Consider the following 25,003-nt stretch of genomic DNA (forward strand, 5'->3'; position numbering starts at 1 on the left):
GATGAGTTGAGTGGGAAGGTTTCATAAAGACAGATTAGGTGGAGGAGCACAGACCTAAATGACATGCTTTAAGGGCCTCATTTTTGCTGAGACGGATGCGTCTTCTTGAGCACAGCATGTCACCAATCATCTCAGTTGTTTCTCATCACCTTCATGAGGCTCAACATCTTCAGATTGGCCTTTACTACTTTCTTCCATGTCTCCCTGAATTTCTCACTTCCACAAGCTATATCCATTTAGCAAATGACACTTCTTTATACACCTATCCTCTTCCATCCACACCACACGACCATATATACACTACACCTAATGACTCTTATGCCCAATTTTTATCTCAGCATTTGCACATGCACACTGACACTGCACATGTAGCAGAACAGGTTAGCTTCATTTCTTTCTAGTCTTTGCATTTCCTCTGCATTCACAGCTTCTTAACATGTAGCATTGCTGTTCATACATAAGCATAATACAATCTGCCTTTCGGTCTGAGAAACAGACTTTGTTACCAACAGAGTTAACAGCTTCCTGAATTTTTCCACTTGGTTCTCATTCTGGAAGTATATCTGTCATAACATCCTCTTCCATCGTTAATTAGGTTATCAAGGTAAAAGAAACTCTCAACTACTTCGAAGGATCTTCTTGGGTTTTTGAGAAAATTTATTTCCTTTGTGTTCTTGGTGTTTATTGTTTCAATGCTTCTACCACAAAGTTCTCTGTTAAGCAGCCAATGATTCTACTGCAACTCTTATGTATCCACTGTTTTCACTGAAAACACCATACGGAATATCTACCTGTACCTTTTCTACATACCAAACATCCATTTATCTGAAGGGATTAGCGTCCTGTCTGTTTCCCTACTAACCAGAACTTTAGTCTTAAGTTAACTTTAAGGCCCTTTGATTACTTGGTATTTCTTTTGTAATTCTACTACAGATTTAGTTCTATGAACAGAGGAATTGCCACAGGCAACCAATCTTAAATGATCTAATCAGAATCACTTAACATTGGTGTGAAAAGACTCGAAAATATTACTCTGATTATTTCCTCAAAGTCCAAATTGTCTTTCTCCAATTAAATTATTAAAAAATAAATAAATCAATAATATCACTAAATTTTAACTATTCTGAAACTGAAGAAAAAAAAAATTCTGATACTTTTACTATTGAAAATCCAAATGTACAATCTTCACCGTTATTAACATAAAATTCCAAAACATCTGTGAAATGTATTCCTACAATGCTGCAATGCCACCTCTAGCATAGGCACAACTATGCTTACCTAATTGTTGATGATGTTATCTGCTTCTCAAATGCATTGGTCCCTTTCTATTGCACCAACTGCTGTGCATTTTCTTATTCTACCTTCATAATCCTATTACCTCACAACAGTAGAAAATTGCCAGTGAATTGTTCAAAAAAGATGATCACACATTATTTATCAATTATCATTTTTGAGGAAGATCATTCTAAAATTAGGTGAAACATTGTTCCTTGCACAAAAGAGTGCTTGGTTCTTGTTTCTTAGTCCCAAACCACAAAACTTCTTCAACTGCAGTTATGTGTGGCTCAAGACCTGGTACTACTGCTTAATGAATTCATTACAACCTAAGAATGGTTGTTTTGATTAATATTTGTTATAAGAAACAATGTGGTTAGCAAAAGACAAGTATAAGAATCATAGATTTTCTTGAAAAAGTCAAGACGAGAGAAGTATGAAGGTTATGGTAACATAAACAAAAAAACCATTATCACGACTAATAAGAGAAACTATCAAGAAATTCTCTTGAAGCAACATACCATGTGGTGATCAGCATGCATATGAGAAATGAAAATGGCTTTCAGATTGCGTAGGATGTGGGCAGAATTTTCTTCACCATAATGCCGATAAAGTTGACCAGCAGTTCCTTCTCCACAGTCTAACAATACGTAGTTGTCTGGCCTGTAAACAAAATAAAAAGATTGGGAGAGAGTGAAAAAATAATGATGAAGGGTAGATTTGTTCACAACTTATCATTTAAAATGCATTTTTACCTCAGTGAATAGAATACATAATAAAATGAACAGCAAAACTAGAATAAGGTCAAGGCAATAGTGTGTGTGTGTGTGTCAATGTTCACTGAGTTTGCATTGGGTAGATTCCAACCAGTGGAACGACAGCACTACAAACAAAAGCTAACCATGATTGGCAATTAAGGTTTTGTCCACTGTTAATCTGTCTGTCTCTCTCTCTCTGCTTGCATTGTCTCTCAGGCTTCCCTTAAAAAGAAAGCTGATATTCTAGGAATGAACAGCTGCAATGGCACTTACTCTATCTGAACCAGGATACCACTAACATTTCTCCGTTTACTTGGAACCGAAGAACCAGTTCCTAAGAACAAAATTTCAGGACCTTTGGATGTCATAGGTTCCTCTGAAATGAGAAAAAGAAAAACTTATTGCATGTTTGCTGTTAATTTAACAACTTGTAGCAAAAGTAAAAAATACAATAAAATAAAATTCAATCAGAGCTTGAGTTGGAGCAAAATAATAATTAAAAAAATGAAGTAAAACGGATAGTCACAGATGAAACTCCTATGAGGAGAGGTGTGCTGGATCAGGGCCAACCTGGGGTCTAAACAACAGTAGCAACAAGATATCTAATGGTGGTCAGCATCAGCTGAGGAGTTACTTTGATAAAGTTTAAAGTAGAAAATGGGTTTTATGGTCTGTTGGTCAGCAACTAAAACTCTCTTTCCTCTCAAGTTTACTTGGTAAATAAGATGAGTGAACACTGGGCACGTTTAAGAAGAAAAACCTATCAAATGATGGAAGAACAAAGAAAGAGGCAGAACATAACCAGAATATTACACCATAATTCAATTACTAAGCTGATGGGTTGACACCCAGAGGTTGTTTCTCTTGCTATGCATTATTTCTTGAGCAAAAGAATTTTGGGCCCTGCTCTGCACAACATCAGAACCCTTTTTGTAGCACATTCGGGTTATTCAGTTTTTTAAAAGACTCTTCAAAATGGAATAATTATTGCATCATTTCAAGGCTGGTGATGAACGACAATATCAGTAAAGTGCCACAGAAATTGGTGTTTGGCTGTATTGGTTATGTTAAGTTTTCAGTTCAAACCCTACTAAGCTTGCTCCTCTCACTTCCAAGATCAATAACAGTTAATTTAATCAACCATCCTTCAGATATAATTAATTCCCCTCTCATAACTTGTGTATCTATCCTCAATGTGAAACTACCCGTCATTCTAGGGTGCAAAACTTCATTTTTACATAATTTTTTTTTTAATTATGTTCAAAACGCTAATAATGCAAAAAAGTTATATTTCCCTAAATCCACTCAATTCTTGTCTTGCTGTTGCCGCTTCCAGTAATTTCATTCATCACTAGGATACTTCAGAAGAATAGTAAATTGATATAACTGGTATTTGATTCTAGTAACTCAAGGAAGTTAACAAAAAGGGAACAGATCCATAAAATGCAATCATAGCAATATTCGAACTCAGAACATAAAGATTTGTATCTAAACACCACAGGTCTTTTACTTGTACCAGTCCATTAGCAGCAGTCCACCAACTTCCTTGAGAATTTCCAAAACTAACTGAAACATATAGACAGTTGTATTTCATTAAAAATCCCATCACAAAGGAGCTAATACACTAACATAATCACCAGTTTACAGCATTTCTCCATAAAAGCTTTTAAAATCATCATTTAACATTCTTTTTCCCAATCTTGTACAAGTTTGATGCTTCTCATGGCATCTCAGTTCTTCATCAGGCACAAATGGCAACAGAGAAAAATTACTGAAACTTTATAGTATGTCATACACTTTTTTTTTCTGGAAGGGTGGCAAGGTTTTCTTGCTAGAATGTCCTTCTTATCAGCCACTTTATTGTATCAAAGACGGAGTGCATTGTATTTGAATACAATCACTCAATAAGTTGTCTACAAATAAAAAGAATCAAAAATGTTTGGACTCACCAAGATTCTGTGAATGTTCTTTAACTCTTACATGGAATTCTTGAAGTTGTTTTTCAAAGCCTTTCATTTTCCAAGCCTCTCTTATAAACTCACCATTATTCAACTCTAAACATTGGTCACTGAAATCAAACATGAAAAAATAGAATCAAAATTAAAACGCCAGGCACAGGCATGGTTAAGAAGTCCACCATGTGACTTTGTGGTTCTGGGTTCAATCCCAATGCAAAGTTCCTCAGGCAAGTATCTTCTACTATAGCTTCAAGTAAACCAATGCCTTGCAAGTGGAATATTGCTAGTTGCAATCTACAGAAAGACAATTGCTTGTCTGATTGAGTGTGTGTGTGGAGGGGGGGGAGGTGAAGTTGCATCCTTTTACATCAAAATATAAAACTGAATCATTTGATAAAGAGAAAGATCAGTGAACTAAGTATTGGGCTAAGCAACTTAGGTTGCTATGGTTAAGTAAAGCCTTTTGGGATGATGTAGTAATCCAGTAAAAGAGTAGAAGGAAGAGCAAAGATGAGTGAAAACAGGAGGCAGAAGTGGCAAGAAGCAGATAGAAGATAAAGAGGAGAGAGAGAAATGAAGGCAAAGGCTGAAGAGCAAAGAAGTAAATGAGGGAAATAGAGAAATGGAAAGAGAAGGGGGCAAAAAGGATTTAAAACAAAAGTGAACAAAGGAAGAAAGTGTGAAAAAGGCTAAAGAGAATTGATTACTAACTAATTGAACCCTTTCCGTGGTCGTACAAAAAATTTCAGATTAGTACTGGCCAGCTGTACATTGTCTTCTGAAGCAGTGTCATTTACTGTTATTGCCTTTGAGTTCTCAGGTCGTTGGTGATAAAGCAATGGAAAGATACTGGGACTCAGTAAATTCAACATTGCCTGAATTTTGTAAGAACCAAAGTTAGCCACAGAGCTGGTGCTTTCATTCACAATTAGATGGCTTGTGCTGTTGGGAAACCTGAAAAGATATGGATGACAAAAACCTTGTGGTACATGAATATTTTATAATTATTTCATATCATGCTTTTGTTTGAATAGTAGCACCATTGGTGAACAGGTTTCCTTCAGGTCAATCAGAGACTGCATTTATGATGGCCAAAGTGAGAAGAGGCTTCTGTGCAACTCAGGCATAAGAAATACCACTCACACAAGGCTTTTTTGGCTTGAAAGTATAGTTTAACAGCATTGAAAGTTTAACAAGTATTTTTGGCTAATATTTATATCTTTTACCATCATACATTATATATATTCCTAAATTTTTTTCATGTTCACATGCTCTTCCAGTCACTAGCCCTTATCTTTTCCACATAAAAGGGATTTATTTTTATTCCACCTCAAATGCGCAGAGCTGCAGGATAATTAAAAGAGAAAGTCAACAAAACACTATAGAATTTGTCTAAAGAAGAGAATATGAATATTCAGACACATTGTGAGTGGAATTGGTAATCCATGAGGATATAAGCAAATTTCTTAAGCACACAGCTATGCTGGCATCACATGCATTTATATAGGCATGGATAGGGGCAGATGCAGTTGTACAGAGGCCAAGGAATGGCTGATTTATTTAGTTCTCTTCACAACCATGTGGCCTTGAATTCAACCCCACTGGATGGCACCTTGGGCAAGTGTCTTCTATTATAGCTTTGAGTCAGCCAATACTTTATGAGTAAAATTTGGTAGACAGAAACTATGCAAGTTGTTGGTATTGCTGTGTAGCTCAAGTCAGCTCTGGTCGTGCAAAACCTATGATCAAATTGGAATCAATTATGACCGTCCTGTCTTTCTATACATTTATTCTTTGTTACCCCAACCAACCTGCCTGAGACTGCTCCTGGTTTTGTGATACAAACTTCCTGCTTTAAAGTGACATGTTTCTCAATAAAAACATGGCAAGAAAAGGGTTAAAATGGTAATGCATGGCATGAAGGAGACATGGCCTTTTGTATTTACTATTTGCTGACAAAATCACTTGTTTTCTCAGATTCTACTGTTTCACTACAACCAAGTGTGCATCCAGCAAAATTGCCAGAATGCTTACCCTAATAGCAAAAGACAGTTTTTTTCTCAGCTATATATCCATTTTCCATGTGAACATGGGTGGGAGAAATTTTGACAACAGCATATTGGTGCAACAATTGTCTTCATAATTGGACAGAAAATAGGAACTTGTTGTCAACCAAACAACATAAACTATGCAGCATAGTGTTACATGCCTTACACAGATACACATTGTAATAGCTATACTGGAAGTCTGAAGTAGCTAGTAACAGTCCAGTAGCAAAGACAGAAGTATAACACTTCAACCTTATCGTCACTGAGCCTAACCGTTGCTATTCAAAAACAAAATTATTTCGGGTTGTCACATAATAAAATGACATAAATGAAAGTGCTATTAATATTTATTATCAAAAAACGAAAATGGAGCACAGCCTGTGAAACAATGAATGCTTGAAGCAATGCTTACTATGATAAACAAATGGAGGATTTCTTTTGTTTCCATACCTTTTCATCCATTTTTGGTATTTGGGATGTGAAATTACTTCCACACTAGACATATGCACCACAACATCAGCAGGTAGGTGCTGGTCATCATTCTCAACTTGCAATGAAGCAAGGGACTCACTTGATAAAAGAGCATCCAAGTAGTCAATATTAGGGCATTTGGTATTTGGGATGTGAATTACTTCCAACACTAGACATATGCACCACAACATCAGCAGGTAGGTGCTGGTCATCATTCTCAACTTGCAATGAAGCAAGGGACTCACTTGATAAAAGAGCATCCAAGTAGTCAATATTAGGGCATTCAAGAACTGAGGGTAAAAAAAAAATATATATCAATATTAAAAAACAAAAAAAAAGATTTATAACTACCACCCCAAACGTTTTACCTTAAATTTTTGACGTACCCTAAAGGTCCGCGGACGCTACTTGCAAACTCTTGGTTTATTATAAACCGCTTTTGTCGTGTGCACCAAAAAACCTTTTCCATTCGTTTGTTCAGTTTGGTCACTTTTGACTTTTTCGTTGTTGTCACTCACATTGCTGCCCGCTTTTTTGCCGTTTAAAATATGAATTATTCCTTATAATAACAAATATGAATAAATTCTATTGTTGTCATCTATTGTTGACATTATTCTTATTAAGATGGCAGAATCGTTAGCACGCCAGGCAAAATGCTTAGCAGCATTTTGTCCATTTTTACATTCTGAGTTGAAACTTCACCGAGATCAACTTTGCTGTTGATCCTTTTGGAGTTGATAAATTAAGGACCAGTGAAACACTGGGGTCGATGTAATCAACTAGTCCTCTCCCACAAAATTTCAGACCTTGTGTTTATAATAGAAAGGATTATTATTATTATTATATCATTATTATTATTATTATTATGCTGTTTACAATGATGATGATCAGAGAGATCAGGCCCAATCAAGTGGTTGAAAATTCCACCAGGGTTCATAATGTCAAAGATATATTTTTTTATTATTTTTATTTCAAGGCTTGGCAATGAGTTTAGGGATTTAACTTAAGTAGGGTCTTATCTTTACACTGTTCTCAGTATCCAAAATTTTTCATTCCTTTGAGACCTTAAGGTCAGGCTTGGTTGTCAGTGGACAATTTTTGTATGTTGATGACTTGGTTCTTATAATAAAATCGGAGAGAGAGTTACATAAAAATCCTGCCTAGATATCAACACAACAAAGACCAAAGTGCTTAGTTGGTGAAAGAGACAATACAGCTCTTCCATCTGAGGAGTCACTTTACTTAATATGTGAAGTCAGAAGTCAATTCTAAGTATTCAGGAAAAGCAATGGCTCCACAAAAGGTGCAGAAGCGTAGTTGAAGCATTCACACAATAACTGTTTAATCAGCTTTGGAGGTGAATGCAATAAAAAAAAAAGAAGAAGGAAGATCTGGCCAAAGTTTAGAACAGTTGTCTGTGGGCAACAAAGGGTCCTTTGTGAAAGGAGAACTATGAAATGTGTATGAAGTATGATGGTGCATGGTGCGACAGGGCACAGACACGATAAAACATGAAGAGGCTATAGAGAAATAATGCAAGCAGTTTGATGTGTAGCATTGGCCTGCATGAGGATGAGGAGAGTAATTGGGTGTTTAAGCCATCTGCCAATGTGTGAAAAAGAGATTGTTGTATTGGTATAGACATGGGATGTGAATGAACAGTGAGGGTCAGGTAAAATAGATGTCATGAGCTGTTAGGAATAGAAGAGGAAGTATGATGAGGTCTTGGGAAGAGTGACAAGATCAAACTCAATTGGGACTCTAATGAAGAGTTGATGAAAGATCATAACAATTAATGATGTACTGCACAGAAAACTCGACCAAGCCATGCTAATCAGGAACTTAACATCTGTCTTTTAAGTCCCTTCAAGACATGATAAAAAAGTGCTGAGATCTCTATTACTGGCAGATGTACACAAGTTATATAAATAGCAAACAACTTACCCAATAAAGGATATGGCTTCTCAACTTCACTAAGTACTTGATCAGGATGGATCTGATGAATAATTTTAATAAATTCAACAAATAATATTAATGGCAAAATACTTAAATGATATAATTTCTAGAGGCAATACTCTAACTCCGATTGTTACCTGTAAAATCTCAATATAAAACAACTTGAAAGTTAATCTTAGTATAGCAGGATGTTTTAAACCACATATATAAATATTATATATACAAATATCCAATAACAAGGGGCCTCATTTTATGATGAAAATGTTATATGAATAAAATTGTGAATATAAGTAAACCTTTTTTTTTTTTACTTTCTTTTACTTGAATCAGTCATTGGACTGCAACTATGCTAGGATACCATCTTGAGGGGTTTAGTCAATTAAATTGATCCCAGTACTTATTTTAAAGTCTGGCACTTATTCTATCAGTTACTTTTTACTGAACTATTAAGTTATGGGGTCATAATACAAAGCAACACTAGTTGACAAGAAGACACACACATGTAATGAGCTTCAGTACAATTTCCAGTGACCAATTTCAGTTACCAGGTATTGGGGCCTATAGCAGAAGATACTTGTCCAAAGTGCTGAACAGTGAGATTGAACCACTATCCATGAGTATGAAAGTTAATTTCTTAATTATACAGCTATGCCAGCTAGAATTGTCAGCATAAAATGATATGAGACATTATCAGTATGAAACATTTCAAATTGGAACTGAAAATGTCTCACATCACTTGATGATTCAATGCAGAAGTGAAAGAGCCTTGGACAAAATGCCAGCTGCATTTATTTGTGATCCTTTTATGTTCTGAGTTCAACTTTGCCTTTCATCCTTTTAAGGTTGCAGTCAATGTGAAAAGTACCAGTCAAATATTGCCGTCAATTAATAATTCTTTCCCACAAAATTTGTGACCATGAGCCAATGTTAAAAGAAAATAAAAACAATGTATATATTTATATACGAGTTTCTGTATAAATGTATACAGTGAATAAAATATGAGAAAACAAAGTTATGGAGATGTAAACAAACCAACATTAGTTAAACAGTAGTGGAACACATATACACACATATGAAGGGTTTTCACACAGATTCACCCTTAAGGCATTAGTCACTCAGTGCCATAGTAGAAGACACTTGCCCAATGTGCCATGCAGTGGGACTGAACCCAAATTTACAGTGTTGCCAAGTGAGCTTCTTAACCACACAGTCAGGTTTACATCCATAAAAGCCAAAAACTGACATCTAATGTTTATCCTGCAAATTTAGATACTTTACAACGTTTGACCAGAACGAAAATAAAATTAGTCCACTTGGCTATTGTTTGTTTTGAAGCCAAAACAATATGGTCATTACTCCTGGCAACTTAACCTGATAACTATTCTTTGAACTAATAAGGGAACATCCATGTCACTCCAGCAGCTTGAAATGCAAATTATGTTATCATAAGAATGAGAAGATTTCGACCATCAATAGAGAAGATTAGGGTTGATCTACAACTAAAAAACAGCAGCTACTGTGCTTCATATAACAATGAAATTATTCAAGCATCATGTTTACCACAGTTCCATTATCTAGCGTCACAGAGGTTTCATTCTTTAAAATTCCCAGAAGTGGCCCTCTGTAAAAATAGAGAAAGAGAGAAAATAAATGAATTTTAATTTCACTTCAGTAAAATGGTTTTTCATGTTTAAAGCAAAAGAAACAAACAAAAGTATATGAAACAACATTGGTTTGTTTAACATCACGATAACATTGCATCTGTAGCTAAGACATCTAACTCTACTGAAGGACTGCATATACCTTGGAGTAAGTCACCTCAGCAAATGGAGGAGGTTATTTATAATTTTAAGAATGTGTGGGTGGGGTGCACATTATCATAATTGAACTTTTGACAGCCGAACCAGAAAAATTTAATATTTGGATGGCAAAGCTGAATGAATCTACATTACTGAATGATTAATTGCATGCTTCCACTGTACTATCAAGCAGTTTTGTGTGCCTTCAGGATGTGCAGTGATTTGTTTTTGCTTCATTAGCAGTAGTGGTTCTCTTTATTATTATTATTACAAGTAGTAGTAGTAAGGCAAAGAGCTGACAGAATCATTAGCATGGCAGGCAAAGTACTTGGCAGCATTTCATCCATCTTCATGGACTGAATTCAAATTCTGCTGAGGTCAACTTTACCTTTCATTCTTTCAGGACCAATAAAATATGTACCAGTTGAGCACCGGGGTCAATGTAAGAGACTTATCCCCTCACAGAAATTGCTGGCTTTGAGCCAAAATTTGAAACTATTATTATTTCATTAGAAAATTGGACAAAATACATGGAAGTCTTTGTTCTGGTTCTTTATATTCTCAGTTCAAATACCACTGAGATCAACTTTACCTTTCATCCTTATGGGGCTAACAAATTATAATTCTTGTCAGGCAATGGGACTGATGTGTTGACTAATCCCCTGACCCTCAAACATCTTGTCTATGTAAGAAGGGAAGGGTCAGATACTGCATGTGTTCAATATGCTCGCAGAATAAATTAACGCTGAGCTGGTCTCAACTACAAATCCATTGATACCAAAACATTTCACCTGCTTCCTTATTGAATGAGTTTGCTTAAGCATAGCTGATCAAAGCTACTCCATTTAAAACAGCAACCATCAGAGGAATAAACTCTTAAAGTCAGCCTTTGTTGGATTTCAAAACAGTTGCAAAGTTCCTATACTGACAATAAACATGATTAAGTTTGAACCTTTTGCATAAAGAAGGATGAAGGTGAAAAGAACAAAAGCCATTTGGTACTTACACAGGAACCCCAAGATCTACACACTTCTCAAGATTCAATCGACGCCGAGCAGGATGAGGCTGGAAATGAAGAAACTTTTTGTTAATTTTCTTGTGACAGCATTCACATCTAATAGCAAAATCATAATCAAAGTTGGTGTGGCAAGCATCAGTACTTATAGAGTGGTATTACATTTTTGGAGAATGTAAACCACAAGCTAATTTATTCCATTTTGCTTGTATTGTTTATTGTCTTATGAAAATATATACTTCACAGCTTTTAATTTCATTTAAAAATCTCAAACTATATATTCTATTCTATTTATGGCTGGCAATCATCATATCATCATCATTATTATTATTTTTATCTAAAAGCAGCAAGCTGGCAGACTCATTAGTACACCAACCAAATGCTTAGCAGCAAAGCTGGCAGTCTCATTAGAACACCAACCAAATGCTTAGCAGCATTTCTTCCAGCTCTCTGCATTCTGAGTTCAAATTCTACAATGGCCAACATTGTCTTCATCCTTTCAGGGTCAATAAAATAAGTACCAGTTGAGTACTGGGGTCAATGTAATTGACTAGCCTCCTCCCCCAAAACTGCAGGCCTTGTGCATATAGCAGAAAAAAATAATATTATTATTATTATTAAGGCTGTGAGCTAACAGAATCGTTAGCATGTTGGTCTGAATTCTTAGCAGTAGTTTGTCTGTCTTTATGTTCTGAGTTCAAATTCTGCCAAGATTGACTTTGCCTTTCATCCTTTCAGGGTTGATAAAATAAGTACCAGTCGAACATTGGGATCGATGTTATCGACTCATCCCATCTCCCAAAATCGCTGCCCTTGTGGCAAAATTAGAAACCATTATTGTTATAACTATTAAGGAGATGAGCTGACAAAATCATTAGCAGAGCAGGCGAAATGCTTAGCAGTGTTTCAACCGTCACTATGTTCTGAGTTCAAAATACAGGGGTCAATGCAATCAACTCACCCACTCCCCCAAAATTTCAGGCCTTGTGCCTTTAGTAGAAAGGATTACTATTGTTATTATTATTAAAGCAGCAAGCTGGCAGAATTGCTAGCACGGTGGGCAAAATGTTTTGTGGTATTTCACCCATCGCTACATTCTGAGTTCAAATTCTGCCAAGGTTGATTTTGCCTTTCATCCTTTTGGGGGTCAAATTAAGTATCAGTCAAGAACTGGGGCCAATGCGATTGACTGTCCCTCACCCCACAAAAATCCAGGGTTGTACCTATACAAAGGATTATTATTATTATTATTATTATTATTATTAAGGCAGCGAGCTGGCAGAATTGTTAGAACGCCGGGCGAAATGCTTAGCGGTATTTCGTCTGCCGCTACGTTCTGAGTTCAAATTCCGCAGAGGTCGACTTTGCCTTTCATCCTTCCAGGGTTGATTAAATAAGTACCAGTTGTGCACTGGGGTTGATATAATCGACTTAATCCATTTGTCTGTTCTTGTTTGTCCTCTCTGTGTTTAGCCCCTTGTGGGTAGTAAAGAAATAGGTATTTCATCCACCTCTACATTCTGAGTTCAAATTCCATCGAAGTCGATTTTGCTTTTCCTCCTTTCGAGGTTGATAAATTAAGTACCAGTTACACACTGGGGGTCAATGTAATCGACTAGTCCCCTCCCCACAAATTTCAGGCCTTGTGCCTTTAATAGACGGGATTATTATTATTGGAGAGGGAAGTGCTATCTCCCAGTTAAATTGTGAAAAGATGGGTGACTGTGGCAAAAATGGTTAATGGTCCTACTCTAAATATACACCTGTAGATGAGCAGGAGAGAGGGTTCATACTTTTGGTGGTCAGGGTAATCCGGGATCTGTGGGGTTCCTTGATTGGTCTTAGCTGGAGTTTCTCCTGTACCAGGAGGACTGCATCATTCATGTTATGACATACTTTGTATATTATGCATACTTTTACCAGATTTCACTGCCTTTTGCATTTCTTTCCCTGCATCCTTTATGTAAATCCCTACACAAATTGTTCCCTATCCTTGTGATGCCTCCCTCATCTATACCCCTGTGGCTAATAAAATAAATTATCATTATTATTATTATTAGAGAGGTAAATTGGAAGAATTGGAAGAGTAGTGAATAAAATTCTTTGTAATATTTGGTTAAATTTATGTCCTGAGTTCAAATCCCACAAGAGCTGACTTTACTTTCATCTTGCCAGAGTTTTGTATGATAATTTTCTTCACATCAAAAATGAAAGGCAGAAGAATTTGAACTCAGAACAGTCAAATCTCAGTGAAGTCAGTTTCGCCTTTCACCCGTTGGCTTTTTCATTGTCGTTACATTTCTGTCACAACTTCTGACAGAAATGTCACTCGATATTTTGAATGAGAGAATGTGGAATTTAAACTCAGAATGCACACAAATAGAACAGATACTAACAATTCAGCCAATCAACCACCATTGATTAATAATTTATTTATCATGAAAAGATGAAAACTGACTATGGCAGAACTTGAACTCAGAGCACAGACAGTTGGAACAAATGCCACAAAACGTTCTAACTGATGCTTTAATATCTTTACCAATTCACTACCTTATGTATAACCATAAAAACCTATTAAGGAAATCACTGACTTGTTTCCTGCCACTGGCATTACACCATCCCCCTAAACAAGGCAACTCACAGGGACCCATTACCCTAATTCTAAATCAGGACTGATTATTAAGCAGTGAATACTGAGTTCAAGATCACCTTATGGGTCTGGAGAAGTTAATGTTGTTGTGTAACCCAGGTGAATCTTAACTAAGCAGATTTATGATCAAAGCCTTCCAATCATGACCATCCATTTTCGTATTTTCAAACATTATCCAATGTGTTATTTTTTCAAGACAAATGGAAGTAATCTGAAGTAGCTACTACTTCTAGCAGGTCAAATGACACTGCAGAGCAATGATTCTCAATGTCTTGTAGTTCAATGATCCCTTTCTTGGAGTAACATTTCACATATGCCTCACGCCCTATATTTTGTAATAAAAACAAATCAAACAGAATCAATAATTTTTTGCAGAGATTTATTATTCTACCCAGATATTTGCATAGACATGTAGTCCTTAATCTAAAATTTTACAGAAATTATTAAAGAATGTGAAGATTTATACAACAAAATTATATTAGAATTTGAAGCATCAACAGTTACCTTTTGCTCACCAATAACATTAGGTTTTAACCATAATTCTAATCCTGGCAAATACTTTTTTTTGTTAAAAAATGCCTCCTATGTTTTGCATAGATAAAAAAAAAAAGCCTCACTTACTGTACAAATAAAGGCCATGGCAGCATCTAATTCTTCAACAGAAAATCGCATTTTCTTAGGAGGTGCTGTAATGAAAGGGATCAAATATGTGAGAGAGAAGGGGGTGGGGGGCAGAAACTACATGAAAATGTCATGAAAAAGATAAATTAATAAGCAAAAACACATGAAGAACAATTTTAGAAGAGTGCAAGGGGCTGATTAGGGTGGAGAGGAGAAGAGATAAAAATAGGGATGATGAGATATTTTATGTGGACCCTCAAGATACAGGGCAAACAGAAGTTAATAAGAAAAGAAGAACCATCAATGTGGATGGGTCGCGATTGCAAGAGAATATGGAAGAGTCGAGTGCAACGGTGAATATAATGAATGAACAAGTGTTAAGGGATACATAGAGGGGGTAGGGAAGATTAGGTGATGTTCAGCCCTTCTTCAAGCACCAATCATTCTCCATACTCTTCATTTATTCATACCAAGGTGAAGTTAAAAAACAACAGAAACTTTCTTATCTCCAGTGGTGCGTATGTTTGTGTGTGTATTTGAACTGAAAGATAAATAATGGTTTTACTTGATCATCCAGTTGCTATATCCTCACATAACAACAATGCCAATGTAAAAATGATAAAACAAATTTCATGGAGTAAAGTTTGAAATGTTTTAACAATTCTGGTTCCCTGAAAGTTGACAATGTTTAATTCTTTCTTACCTGGGTCACTGTTTTCAGTCAAATTTTCTTTTAGTTTACACATCTTAACTCTTTCTGTTGCAATGGCATTTGGTAGAAGGGAAACATATTCTATCTTAAAAGCAGTGTCTTCATAAATGCCCATATCAGCTTCACGTTTTTCTACACATAAAAAAAAAAGAAAGCATTGAAAGTACAAATAAAAATGATTTCTAACACTGACACAAGACCATAACAGATTGAAGAAGAGTAAAACTGAGTAGATTGATATAAAAAAGTAGATTTAGTAATAATAAATATGAAATAATAATAATCTTTTCTACAAAAGGCAAAAGGCTTGAAATTTGGTGGGGAGGGGGATAGTCGATTACATCGACCCCAGTATTTGACTGGTATTTATTTCATCAACCCCAAAAAGCAGAAAGGTAAAGTCAACCTCAACGAAATTTGAACCCAGAATGTAAAGACAGATGAAATTACGGCTATGCATTTTGCCCTGTGTGCTAACGGATCTGCCACCTTATAAATAATAATAATAATAATCCTTTCTACAAAAGGCACAAGGCCTGAAATTTGGTGGAGGGGATAGTCAATTACATTGACCCCAGTACACAGCTGGTACTTATTTTATCAACCCTGAAAGGATGAAAGGTAAAACTGACCTCAGCAGAATTTGAACTCAGAACGTAGTGACAGATGAAATACCACTAAGCATTTCATCCAACATCTTAACAACTCTGCCATCTCACCATCTTAGAAACAATAATAATGATCCTTTCTACTAAAAGCACAAGGCCTGAAATGTTGAGCAAGGGGACAAGTCAATTACACTGACCCCCCAGTGTTTCACTGGTACTTGATTTATCACCCCTGAAAGGATGAAAAGCAAAGTTGACCTTGGAGGAATTTGATCTCAGAACTTAATGATGGGTGAAATTCCGCTGAGCATTTCATCCAGCATCTTAACAACTCTGCCAGCTCACCATCTTATAATAAATAGCAATAAGAAGAAGAAGATGTTTGTAGTTCACTTGAAGTATCAGAAGTAAAAAGATGAATGAAATGAGAAATAAGGAAAGCTGCTAACACTGCAGAAAGCTTTTAAATCCTTTATATTCTGGGCACAAAAGCCTTTTCTCAAAAGAATACAGTTAAAAAAATGTGTATTTACATAGATCCTGCCATTTTGGATATCCCAGATCAGCAATTTTAAGAGGAGGGGTTAGAAAATATGGTTCCTCATTAATCAAGGATCACTCAATCCATTTCCATCCATTTTTATTACTAATGCTCCTCAAGACCACATTTATTTCCTCCTTTAATGAAATAATATTAAGAAGTATATTCTGATCTGGAGAGGAATATTTCTGCCAAGCTGACATACCTTAAGATATCCAATATATTAAATGGAGATAAATTTTTCACAAGTCTTTCTAATGTCTTTTTTATTTTTTGTAGTAGTTTTTAACAGAATGATGCTGAGGAAAAAGTTTTGGCATTCACAAACTGCTAGAAATAGCAATCAAATCTCCCTCAAACCACTAATATGATCTCGAGTTCCCTGTGCATAAAAAAAAGATAGGACAGTTATGGCTGGAATGCCTTTGATTACTTGTTGGATCAACCAGTGTTAACCTGGGGTTAAACATGATATACAAGAGAGATGAGAGAGAGAATTTAGGAAAAATAGAGAAGCGGTAGAGACAACTGATATTGTGTCAAGTCAGATGAAATCTGGATTACTAAAAGAGGTTGAATCTGAGAAAGTTCTAACTCATCAGAAGATGGCAAACACCAACAGGATTAATTTTTGTGTGGTCAATGTCTTCATTCTACATTATCAGCTTATTTGTTGACCACTTTCATCACAGAAATTTCAATGAATATATTATAACCAACCTTACCTATACAGATATTTGAATTCTCTGCAAAACTTTTGGCCATTCGAATTGATTGTTCCTAATGAAAAGAAGGTAAACATAGACATAAGGAAAACAAATAAAAGGTTTTAAATTTGAATAAAAAGTATAATTACATTTCATTTCAGTTAAAGACATGAGATAACAATGAAGATAACAAAAAAAGAAAAAGAAATGAGATGTTTCTAAAGAGTTGCTAAAGTTTGGATTTTTCAGTGTAATGAGGACAAAATATATTGATGTCTTATTTTGGAACATTGTAAGAAAGCAGAAGAAGGAATAACAAAAGGAATTAGATTCATCAAAAGAGCTAAAAGATTGATATGCAAGTAGCAAGTTGTGAGGAGCTGAGACTTTAGTACTAAAGTGATTCCAGCCATGGTAAACAGCCAAAAGTGGAATATACCTCACAATGATGACTTCAGCTAAAAGTCTTCAGTGATAAAAACCATTAACATCTTTGGCATCACCTCTGCTTCCATAACACAAACCCACTAATTTTAAAGAATTCATATTTAAATGGAAACCTTTCATCGTAATTTTATGAAAAATCTTTTTGTTAAGTCATGTCCTAAACATTAGTTTAATAATTAAAAAAATAACTATTTCACTAAATCCTCCAAATTCTTGATTATTTCCAAATTTAATTGAAACATGTAAAACAGTATATTTTATTAGAAATATAGTCATGAAAGAGCTAAGAGATATTTTATTTCATTTTATTGAGTCCATCACTTGTCAGATATTATTTTGTAGCAGTGTATCAGATTGACAAGCACCAGAGTCCAATCAAAATATTTTAGAATCCAAAAGGACCAGCAATTCTGCCAGATATAAATTCCATTGGAATAGAAGAGAAATTTTTTATTAGATGCAGCATAAAATTCCATCTTACCACTTTAAGAGGCCCATGAACTGTGATCTTAGGTACATTAATTGCTTCAAGAGTCAGGGCTAAACCTAAAAATATAAGAAAAAATATTCTGAAGTGTTCCTTACAGTACACTGATCTATTTAGACTAGTGTTTTTATCTTGGTTGTTCAAGTCACAAACTATCAACCATTGCACCCTTCAGCCTTCTTCAGGGATCTCTCATATTTGATAATGTTCTCATTCCATTATACATGCGAGGGAGATTTCGTATTATGATGTCGGTTACAAGCTCACACTGCATAAACCAAAGTGTTTGAAATTCTAAGAACATTACCAAATACAAGAGGCACCTGAAGAAAACCAGAGAATACAACAGTCAAAATGCTGTCACTATAAAAACTAAGATGGTGATACTAACATGAATAAATCAGCATATAATATTGATAACTCATCTCAGAAATTTAGAGAAAAATTAAAATGCTCACATTTTAAATTAAAATCTTAATCAAAAGCTAACTGAACAATGAATTCCAATTAGAATTCTGGGATTCCAGTAGGTCAAACACTAGCACTACCACATCTTCATGATTCAGTTCTATATTTAAGAGATAAGGAATTATGTACATTATTTACAATTGACAGATATTTGTCCGCAACTTGTTTTTTGTTAATACAACATTTCAGCTGATATACCCTCCAGCCTTCATCAAGACACCTGCTGAAGGCTGGAGGGTATATCAGCCGAAATGTTGTGTTAACAACAAATATCCGTCAATTGTAAATAATTGATTGTCATTGTTTTTTTTTATGCCTGCTTTTCCATGCTAAGTCAGATATATTTTTCTTGAGGAAGCATTTTACAGCTGGATGTCCTAGACACCAACCCATTTAGTTGCTTCATACAACACTCAGGAATTCAGGGTACTTCTGTGTCAGGTAGCTTGATCCAGATGTTGGTGTAGACCAAATGGATCTCCTTGGCATAACCAAAATGGATCTTTCAGTCAGGGACTTGGCATGAGGCAGAGAGCTACAGCAATCCAAACATTTGCTATGGATTGGATGGTGAAGAAAACATATGCAGAAAAAGAATTCTAGAGTCATAATTCTTGTCTAGGCAGATTGAAACATGTATCCAGCATATATGAAACACAGTTTGTTTTTTTTCCAGAAAAAATAACATGAATTCAGAATACATAAATCTAAAAATGGTTCCACATACCAAGAAGGCCTCCAATATTGTTCCAGCTATTATGCGTTATGAAAACATTCTCTAACCGTGATAACTTAAATCTTTCAAAAAGAAGAAGAAAAAAAAAAGAAAATGAAACATTAGAAAGCAAATTGCAAAACAGCAGAACAAAGACATAATATTTTGGCAACTAAGAAATTCAGTTTCAAAAACAACAACATTGAAAATTATCATAATCCAGCCAAATCCCACCAGTTTCATCTGAAAGTAGTTTACATCTTTATAGAAATGTTTATGGCATTACTTCTAATGTTTCCAGTAGTCTCAATTTTATCCTGTTGTATCTTGGTGATCTACAGAAGTAACACTATTTTCTATGTATATTCATAATGCAAATGCCTCTAAAGCTACAAAGGACTTGTGAAGACCATCAAATACTGCAGTTAAAATACCTTTTTACACTTAAGTAAGTCTTCATTATTCAGTTCACCTATTGCAGAACTTCTCCTTCAGGTTCCATGTCCAGAATGTAGGACATAGGTGATCATGTACTACTATAATTCTGTTCTTTGTTTTCTGTAACAGTTCCATATCTTGAGTGTTAACGAGTCTTTCTTCCAACTCGTTCATCAAGCTTGAAATCCATGTCCTCCTTCTCCCTCCTCTGCTTTTTTCCTTTCAATCTTTCCATTCATCGCTGATTCTCTAGGACCACTTTAGTTGCTTGGCCCTTATCTCATGCAGCAGTTTCCTGCTGGAGATAACATTTCTAAAAGCTATCTGCAATACTCTATGATCCTATCCCAGAAGGAGATTTACCTCTCGTCTTTTTTAAGCCCTGGTCTGCAAATGCTCTTTCTAGCTTTAGAGATAGTTACATTACAATTATACATAGAAAATAGCATTATTTCTGATGATCACAAAGGTATGACAAGATAGAGCTGAGACTAACAGAGAAAAGATGTCTTCTTCTGTATCAAGAAAATACAATTAAGTGAACATTGGCAAAGTTTAGCATTCAGATTACTCTGTGAAATGTAATGCATATTTATTCATGTTGTTTGGAATTAATCACGCATTATCTTGTAGCTTCAAGATTTTGATGATGTGATTGTTTATTTTTAGAATGACATTTCTAAAAATAGAGTGACCAGTTTCAACATAAAACCGGTACAAGATTTGGATTGGATTTGGCTGTTTTAAATGTGAAAAGCTTAATTGTAATCTGAGATAAACAAACTGAAGCATTGAGCCCTAATTTTATGGAGAATTAAATAAATGGTACCAAACTATCAGAATTTTTCTACTACTAAGACATTATTTTTATTAATAACTACATAAGATAAAGCATAAAAATATTAGAACTTAACCCTTTCATGATAATTTTTCAAAATGAGCAGACCATTTCTGTGTTCAATAAATGATACTGACTAAATCCAATCTCCCAATTTCCAGTACCATAATGCAAGCAGGAATAGGATTGGAAATTATTTTATGCTGGAAACATAACAGCTTTTGTTTTTTTCCATCAAAAAAATCCTTAAAGGTACCTAATACTTTTGAAGTACAAGTACAGTGTTGTTGAATAGTTAAGAAATTTGCTTTGCAACCATCCTAATTTCATTTCCACTGCATGGCGTCTTGGGCAAATATCATTTGCCTCCAGTCAACCCATACCTGTGAGTGAAATTGGAGAGATAGAAACTGCAGAAAATCCTGCTGGGCAGATTGTATCCATAATCCAAAAGGAACAGCTTTGCCACATACTGTCTAATACTGATTACGGCTGAGAATTAAATTCAGTATACAAAATGTCTGGGGAATACTCAGCTACTTATTAAGGCGCAGGTAATTTAGTTCATTAAATGAGTAAACTCTCATCTTAAGTGATGGAGATTCCCCACAAACCATACTTGAGGAAACACTTTTTGTCCTTTTTGCTCCCTACAAATGTTTAATGGTACACATAAAATATAAATTTCCAAAAGTGAGGAGGGACAGTCACTGAATGGTGCTTTATTTCATGAAATCCCTAAGGATGAAAGGAGAAGTCAACCTTGATGGGATTGACATTCAAAAACAAATTTATAAAAAAGAAAAAGATACACTTACTTATGTTCTGATGCAATCCTCTGAGTTCCTTCACCACAATTAAATAAATATCTACATTCAAAAGATTAAAAAAAAAAAAATACAGTAAAAGAATTATCATAAAGCAGATTCAATGGCCAAGTAAATGAACTACCAGAAATTTTCTAAACCATTAGCTTCAATATTTGTAGATGAGCAGAACAATATGTAGAAAATTAGAGTTTAGCCTCTCAAATGACTATATTTAAAAATGAATAAACTGCTTAATACAAGCAAGATTTTGGAAGAGTTTAGTGAAATATCTAACTTTATACATATCACTGAATGTCATCAGTTTATAGTTTGATCAGTAATGTTCTACATGGCTGACTTTAGCCTTAAGGATGAAAGAAGAGCAAGAATTTGTGGGCTGTAGAGGGTAGCAGAGAATGTTTCTTCAGAGATATAGTAGAGACATGTGAATGAAAAACCAAAGCTGAAGATAAGTCCAACAGGTAATAAAATAGTTGCTGCATGACTGAAAATGTTACAACTACACTTGATGTGGTGTAGTGATGTTTGCATGGATAACAGGAGAAACAGAACACAACTGAAGGTGAGCAAAAAAAAAATTAAAAAATAAAAAAAAAAAGAGACAGGCAATTGTTGGTGGCATCAATGATGCTCAGCATCACTGGAAAAAGCAATACTGTTGAAAGGTGGCAACATCATGGAGGTCTCTAGTGAAAAGCAGATAAAGAAAATAAATGTCCAACTTCAAGGTGTATGTGAAATAAAATGTGATGTTAACCAACTAATATCTTTTATACTCTATGTCATTCAAGAGTTGACTAAACAAGTACCAAACCTGTAAAGCATTAATTTAATTCACACCTCAACTGATAATGTGTGGCTGTATGCTAAGGTGTGTAACCAGTTGTTTTCTAGAGAAGAGGAGTTGATTTAATCAACTATACCCTCTTCAAGCTAAATTTCAGCCATGAGTCTAAATCTGCTTCTCCCCAAATTTGTGGTTTTGTACTTAAATTTGAAATGATTATAACTGATGTCTAACACCAACAGACAGTCACTCATTTTGGATGCAGGTATAATCAATCCCAGCATTTGGTTAATATTTTATTTTACCAAGGCAGAAACATTAGCATGCTGGGCAAAATGCTTAGTGATATTTTGTCTGGCTTTATGTTCTGAGTTCAAATTCCACCAAGGTCAACTTTGCCTTTCATCTTTTCAGGGTACCAGTTGCACACTGGGGTTGATCTAACTGACTGGCCTCCTCCCCAAAAATTCCGGGCCTTGAACCTAGAGTAGAAAAGAATATTTTATCTTACCAACCTAGAAAGAGTGGAAGACAAATTTAACTTTGATGCAATTTGAATTTTGAAATGTAAAAGGCTGTAACTAAAAACATCAAGGAATTTTGTCCAATGCCCAGCTCTGTTGAGGACATCAACAATTTTTTGGTTCATAACTCTGCTGAACACAGTTTAAAATTTTAGTCAAGATGCCCATGAAGAAGTTTGCACTTGTCATCAGCAATGTGGTCGGGCATGTACAGATCTAACTGATTCCTGGTAGCCACCCACAACCTCCAACAAAGTAACCAGTGGTTTCTGTTACAGACCTGAGCTGACCAAAGCCTTGCGAATGGATTTGGTTGACAGAAACAGAAAGCCCACTGTGTGTGCGTGTGTTTGTATGTCCACCACCACTCCTTGACAACCAGTGGTGGTTTGTAAGTCCTGGTGGGGATAGATTTGTTTGACTAAAACCGTTCAACGTGGTGCCCCTGCAGGGCTGCACTTATTCTCTTTGAATCTCAACATCACTGGGATCGATGTGGCAGTGGCCTTTACAAACATTCAGTTGTTATATTGTGAGAATTTCATCGATCCAGATGTTGAGGAAAGTCACACAGAATATCGAATGTTTATAGAATCGAATGAAATGAAATTTTGAAAGAATCTTTGATACTCGAGATGATAAACAATTCAATCATATATTTCGAGATTTCTGTGGCGCAAAGTAACGAGAAAAAAAATTGCATCATTCCTCGTCATTAATACTTCTAAATTACCTAAGTGTTTTTTTTCTTTTTCTTGCTTTAAATCTGGTTTTAAAACGAAGTTGTAAGTATCGCAGTTATGTATCATTACAACTTAAAATTAGTGTTTTTAAGCGAAAGTAAAGATCACATACACCTGGTGGTTAGGGTTAGGTTTAGTGGGGGGGGGGGTCACGCCGAACAGGTATTCTTTACCTCTGCCACTTTTTATAAAGTTGTTTCTACGCTTTCGTTTACCTTATTCTACCTTAAGATTAATGGGGGGGTTTGTCACTGCCGTTTCTAATGAAATATTTATAAGTTTACTAAATGTTTGTGTTCTATAAAACCTATTTGGTTTTCGTCTCGGCATTTCGGGTACACTTCATATTTTCTCGAAATTACTCCGCAATCTTCGAAACCAATCGCAGACTAAAGGCAGCATTTAATTAAATTGTTTCTGTTAAATGTGAACCTTTACATTACGACTAAGTACGGCCTTCCTACATCCATAAAGGAAATATGGAGCTCAACTGAAGTGGATAGAAAGACACAGAAATATATTTAGTGTGTATAAAAAAAAATCAAACTCTACCACCAAAGACTCTGTAAAACTACAGTTTAATGTGTCCCTACCGTTTTAAAAGAGTAAGGTGTGATAGTAGGTTGATTTGGCTGTTATTTCTAAAAGGTTGAGCGATTGTGTAGAGACTCCAAGGTTGTTATTGCGAGCAATTAGTTAGAATTCCTTTACTTACCGCACATGATCCGTTGACAGTATTACAGAGCGGGGTGTACCATAACCACCGCTACCAATAACCTCCAACTCTATTTTGCCAGGAATTGGTAATTTCCCTCCGATCTGCTCCCTGTAACGCACATGTCGAAGCTTCTCCTTCGTCGTCTGGGCTTTTGGCATCTCCTGAAGGAGTCGTTTTACTTTGTTTGCGCTGGCACGAGAATGGTAGGCTGTTAACACTGATGGCGAAGGGAAAAAGTATGTAGGTTTGGCAATTTTCCAAACTGGGAATATCAATATATTCATTTGTAAGTTATAACTTCGAAAAGAAGATTCATGTCAACAACAGAAGAACATCGTGGATGGACGACATTGAGTCAAGGGACGTAACTCTCGTTGACTTATCACTTTACGAAAAAGTCAGAGTTGCACCTCGGAACACATTTTACATAAACTATTATTGTTTATTATTGTTGGTAGTTATTCTAAAATTCTAATTATATATAAAACTAGATGACTATACATAACGTCTGCACGACCGCGAGAAAATAATAGGTTTTAACCATAAAATGATGTAATATTTCACGATATTTCATATAAAATACTTTCTATGAGCTGGAATTTTTTTTAGTGGAGTCAATTTTGAGTCAACACCTTATTCTTAAGTTCATCCCTCCGCCCATTCTGTATTCTTTATTCGTTTTCAAAATGTTTACATTATTAAACCGAACTTAATTAAATGATAATGATATTTACATAGATATTTTAACTTTTTTTCTCTTGTATATATATTTTGTATTTCATATAAAATATTTTCTATGAGCTGGAAGTTTTTTTAATGGAGTCAACACCTTATTCTTATATTCCTCCTATTCTGTATTCTTTGTTCGTTTTCAAAATGTTTAAATTAT

General features: G+C 35.2%; 1 protein-coding gene across 1 annotated transcript in view; it reads right to left on the reverse strand.

Annotated features, from left to right (window-relative positions):
* The window catches only part of LOC115223674 (zinc phosphodiesterase ELAC protein 2), a 37,750-nt gene extending 13,256 nt beyond the window's left edge, over positions 1-24,494 (reverse strand). Inside the window, exons 1-16 of the mRNA XM_036512539.1 lie at positions 24,112-24,494; positions 21,331-21,381; positions 19,249-19,319; positions 18,048-18,112; positions 17,138-17,192; positions 15,255-15,395; positions 14,552-14,616; positions 11,272-11,330; positions 10,027-10,087; positions 8,455-8,506; positions 6,694-6,800; positions 6,490-6,548; positions 4,703-4,945; positions 3,983-4,101; positions 2,307-2,409; positions 1,797-1,938 (exon numbers count right to left, since the gene is read on the reverse strand). Of these exons, the coding sequence (XP_036368432.1) occupies positions 1,797-1,938; positions 2,307-2,409; positions 3,983-4,101; positions 4,703-4,945; positions 6,490-6,548; positions 6,694-6,800; positions 8,455-8,506; positions 10,027-10,087; positions 11,272-11,330; positions 14,552-14,616; positions 15,255-15,395; positions 17,138-17,192; positions 18,048-18,112; positions 19,249-19,319; positions 21,331-21,381; positions 24,112-24,398 (1,680 nt within the window). The 5' untranslated portion in view covers positions 24,399-24,494. The remainder of the gene's footprint in view (positions 1-1,796; positions 1,939-2,306; positions 2,410-3,982; positions 4,102-4,702; positions 4,946-6,489; positions 6,549-6,693; positions 6,801-8,454; positions 8,507-10,026; positions 10,088-11,271; positions 11,331-14,551; positions 14,617-15,254; positions 15,396-17,137; positions 17,193-18,047; positions 18,113-19,248; positions 19,320-21,330; positions 21,382-24,111) is intronic.
* Between the last annotated feature and the right edge of the window lie 509 nt (positions 24,495-25,003).

Source organism: Octopus sinensis, linkage group LG23 (assembly GCF_006345805.1).
Source record: "Octopus sinensis linkage group LG23, ASM634580v1, whole genome shotgun sequence".
Lineage (NCBI taxonomy): Eukaryota > Metazoa > Mollusca > Cephalopoda > Octopoda > Octopodidae > Octopus > Octopus sinensis.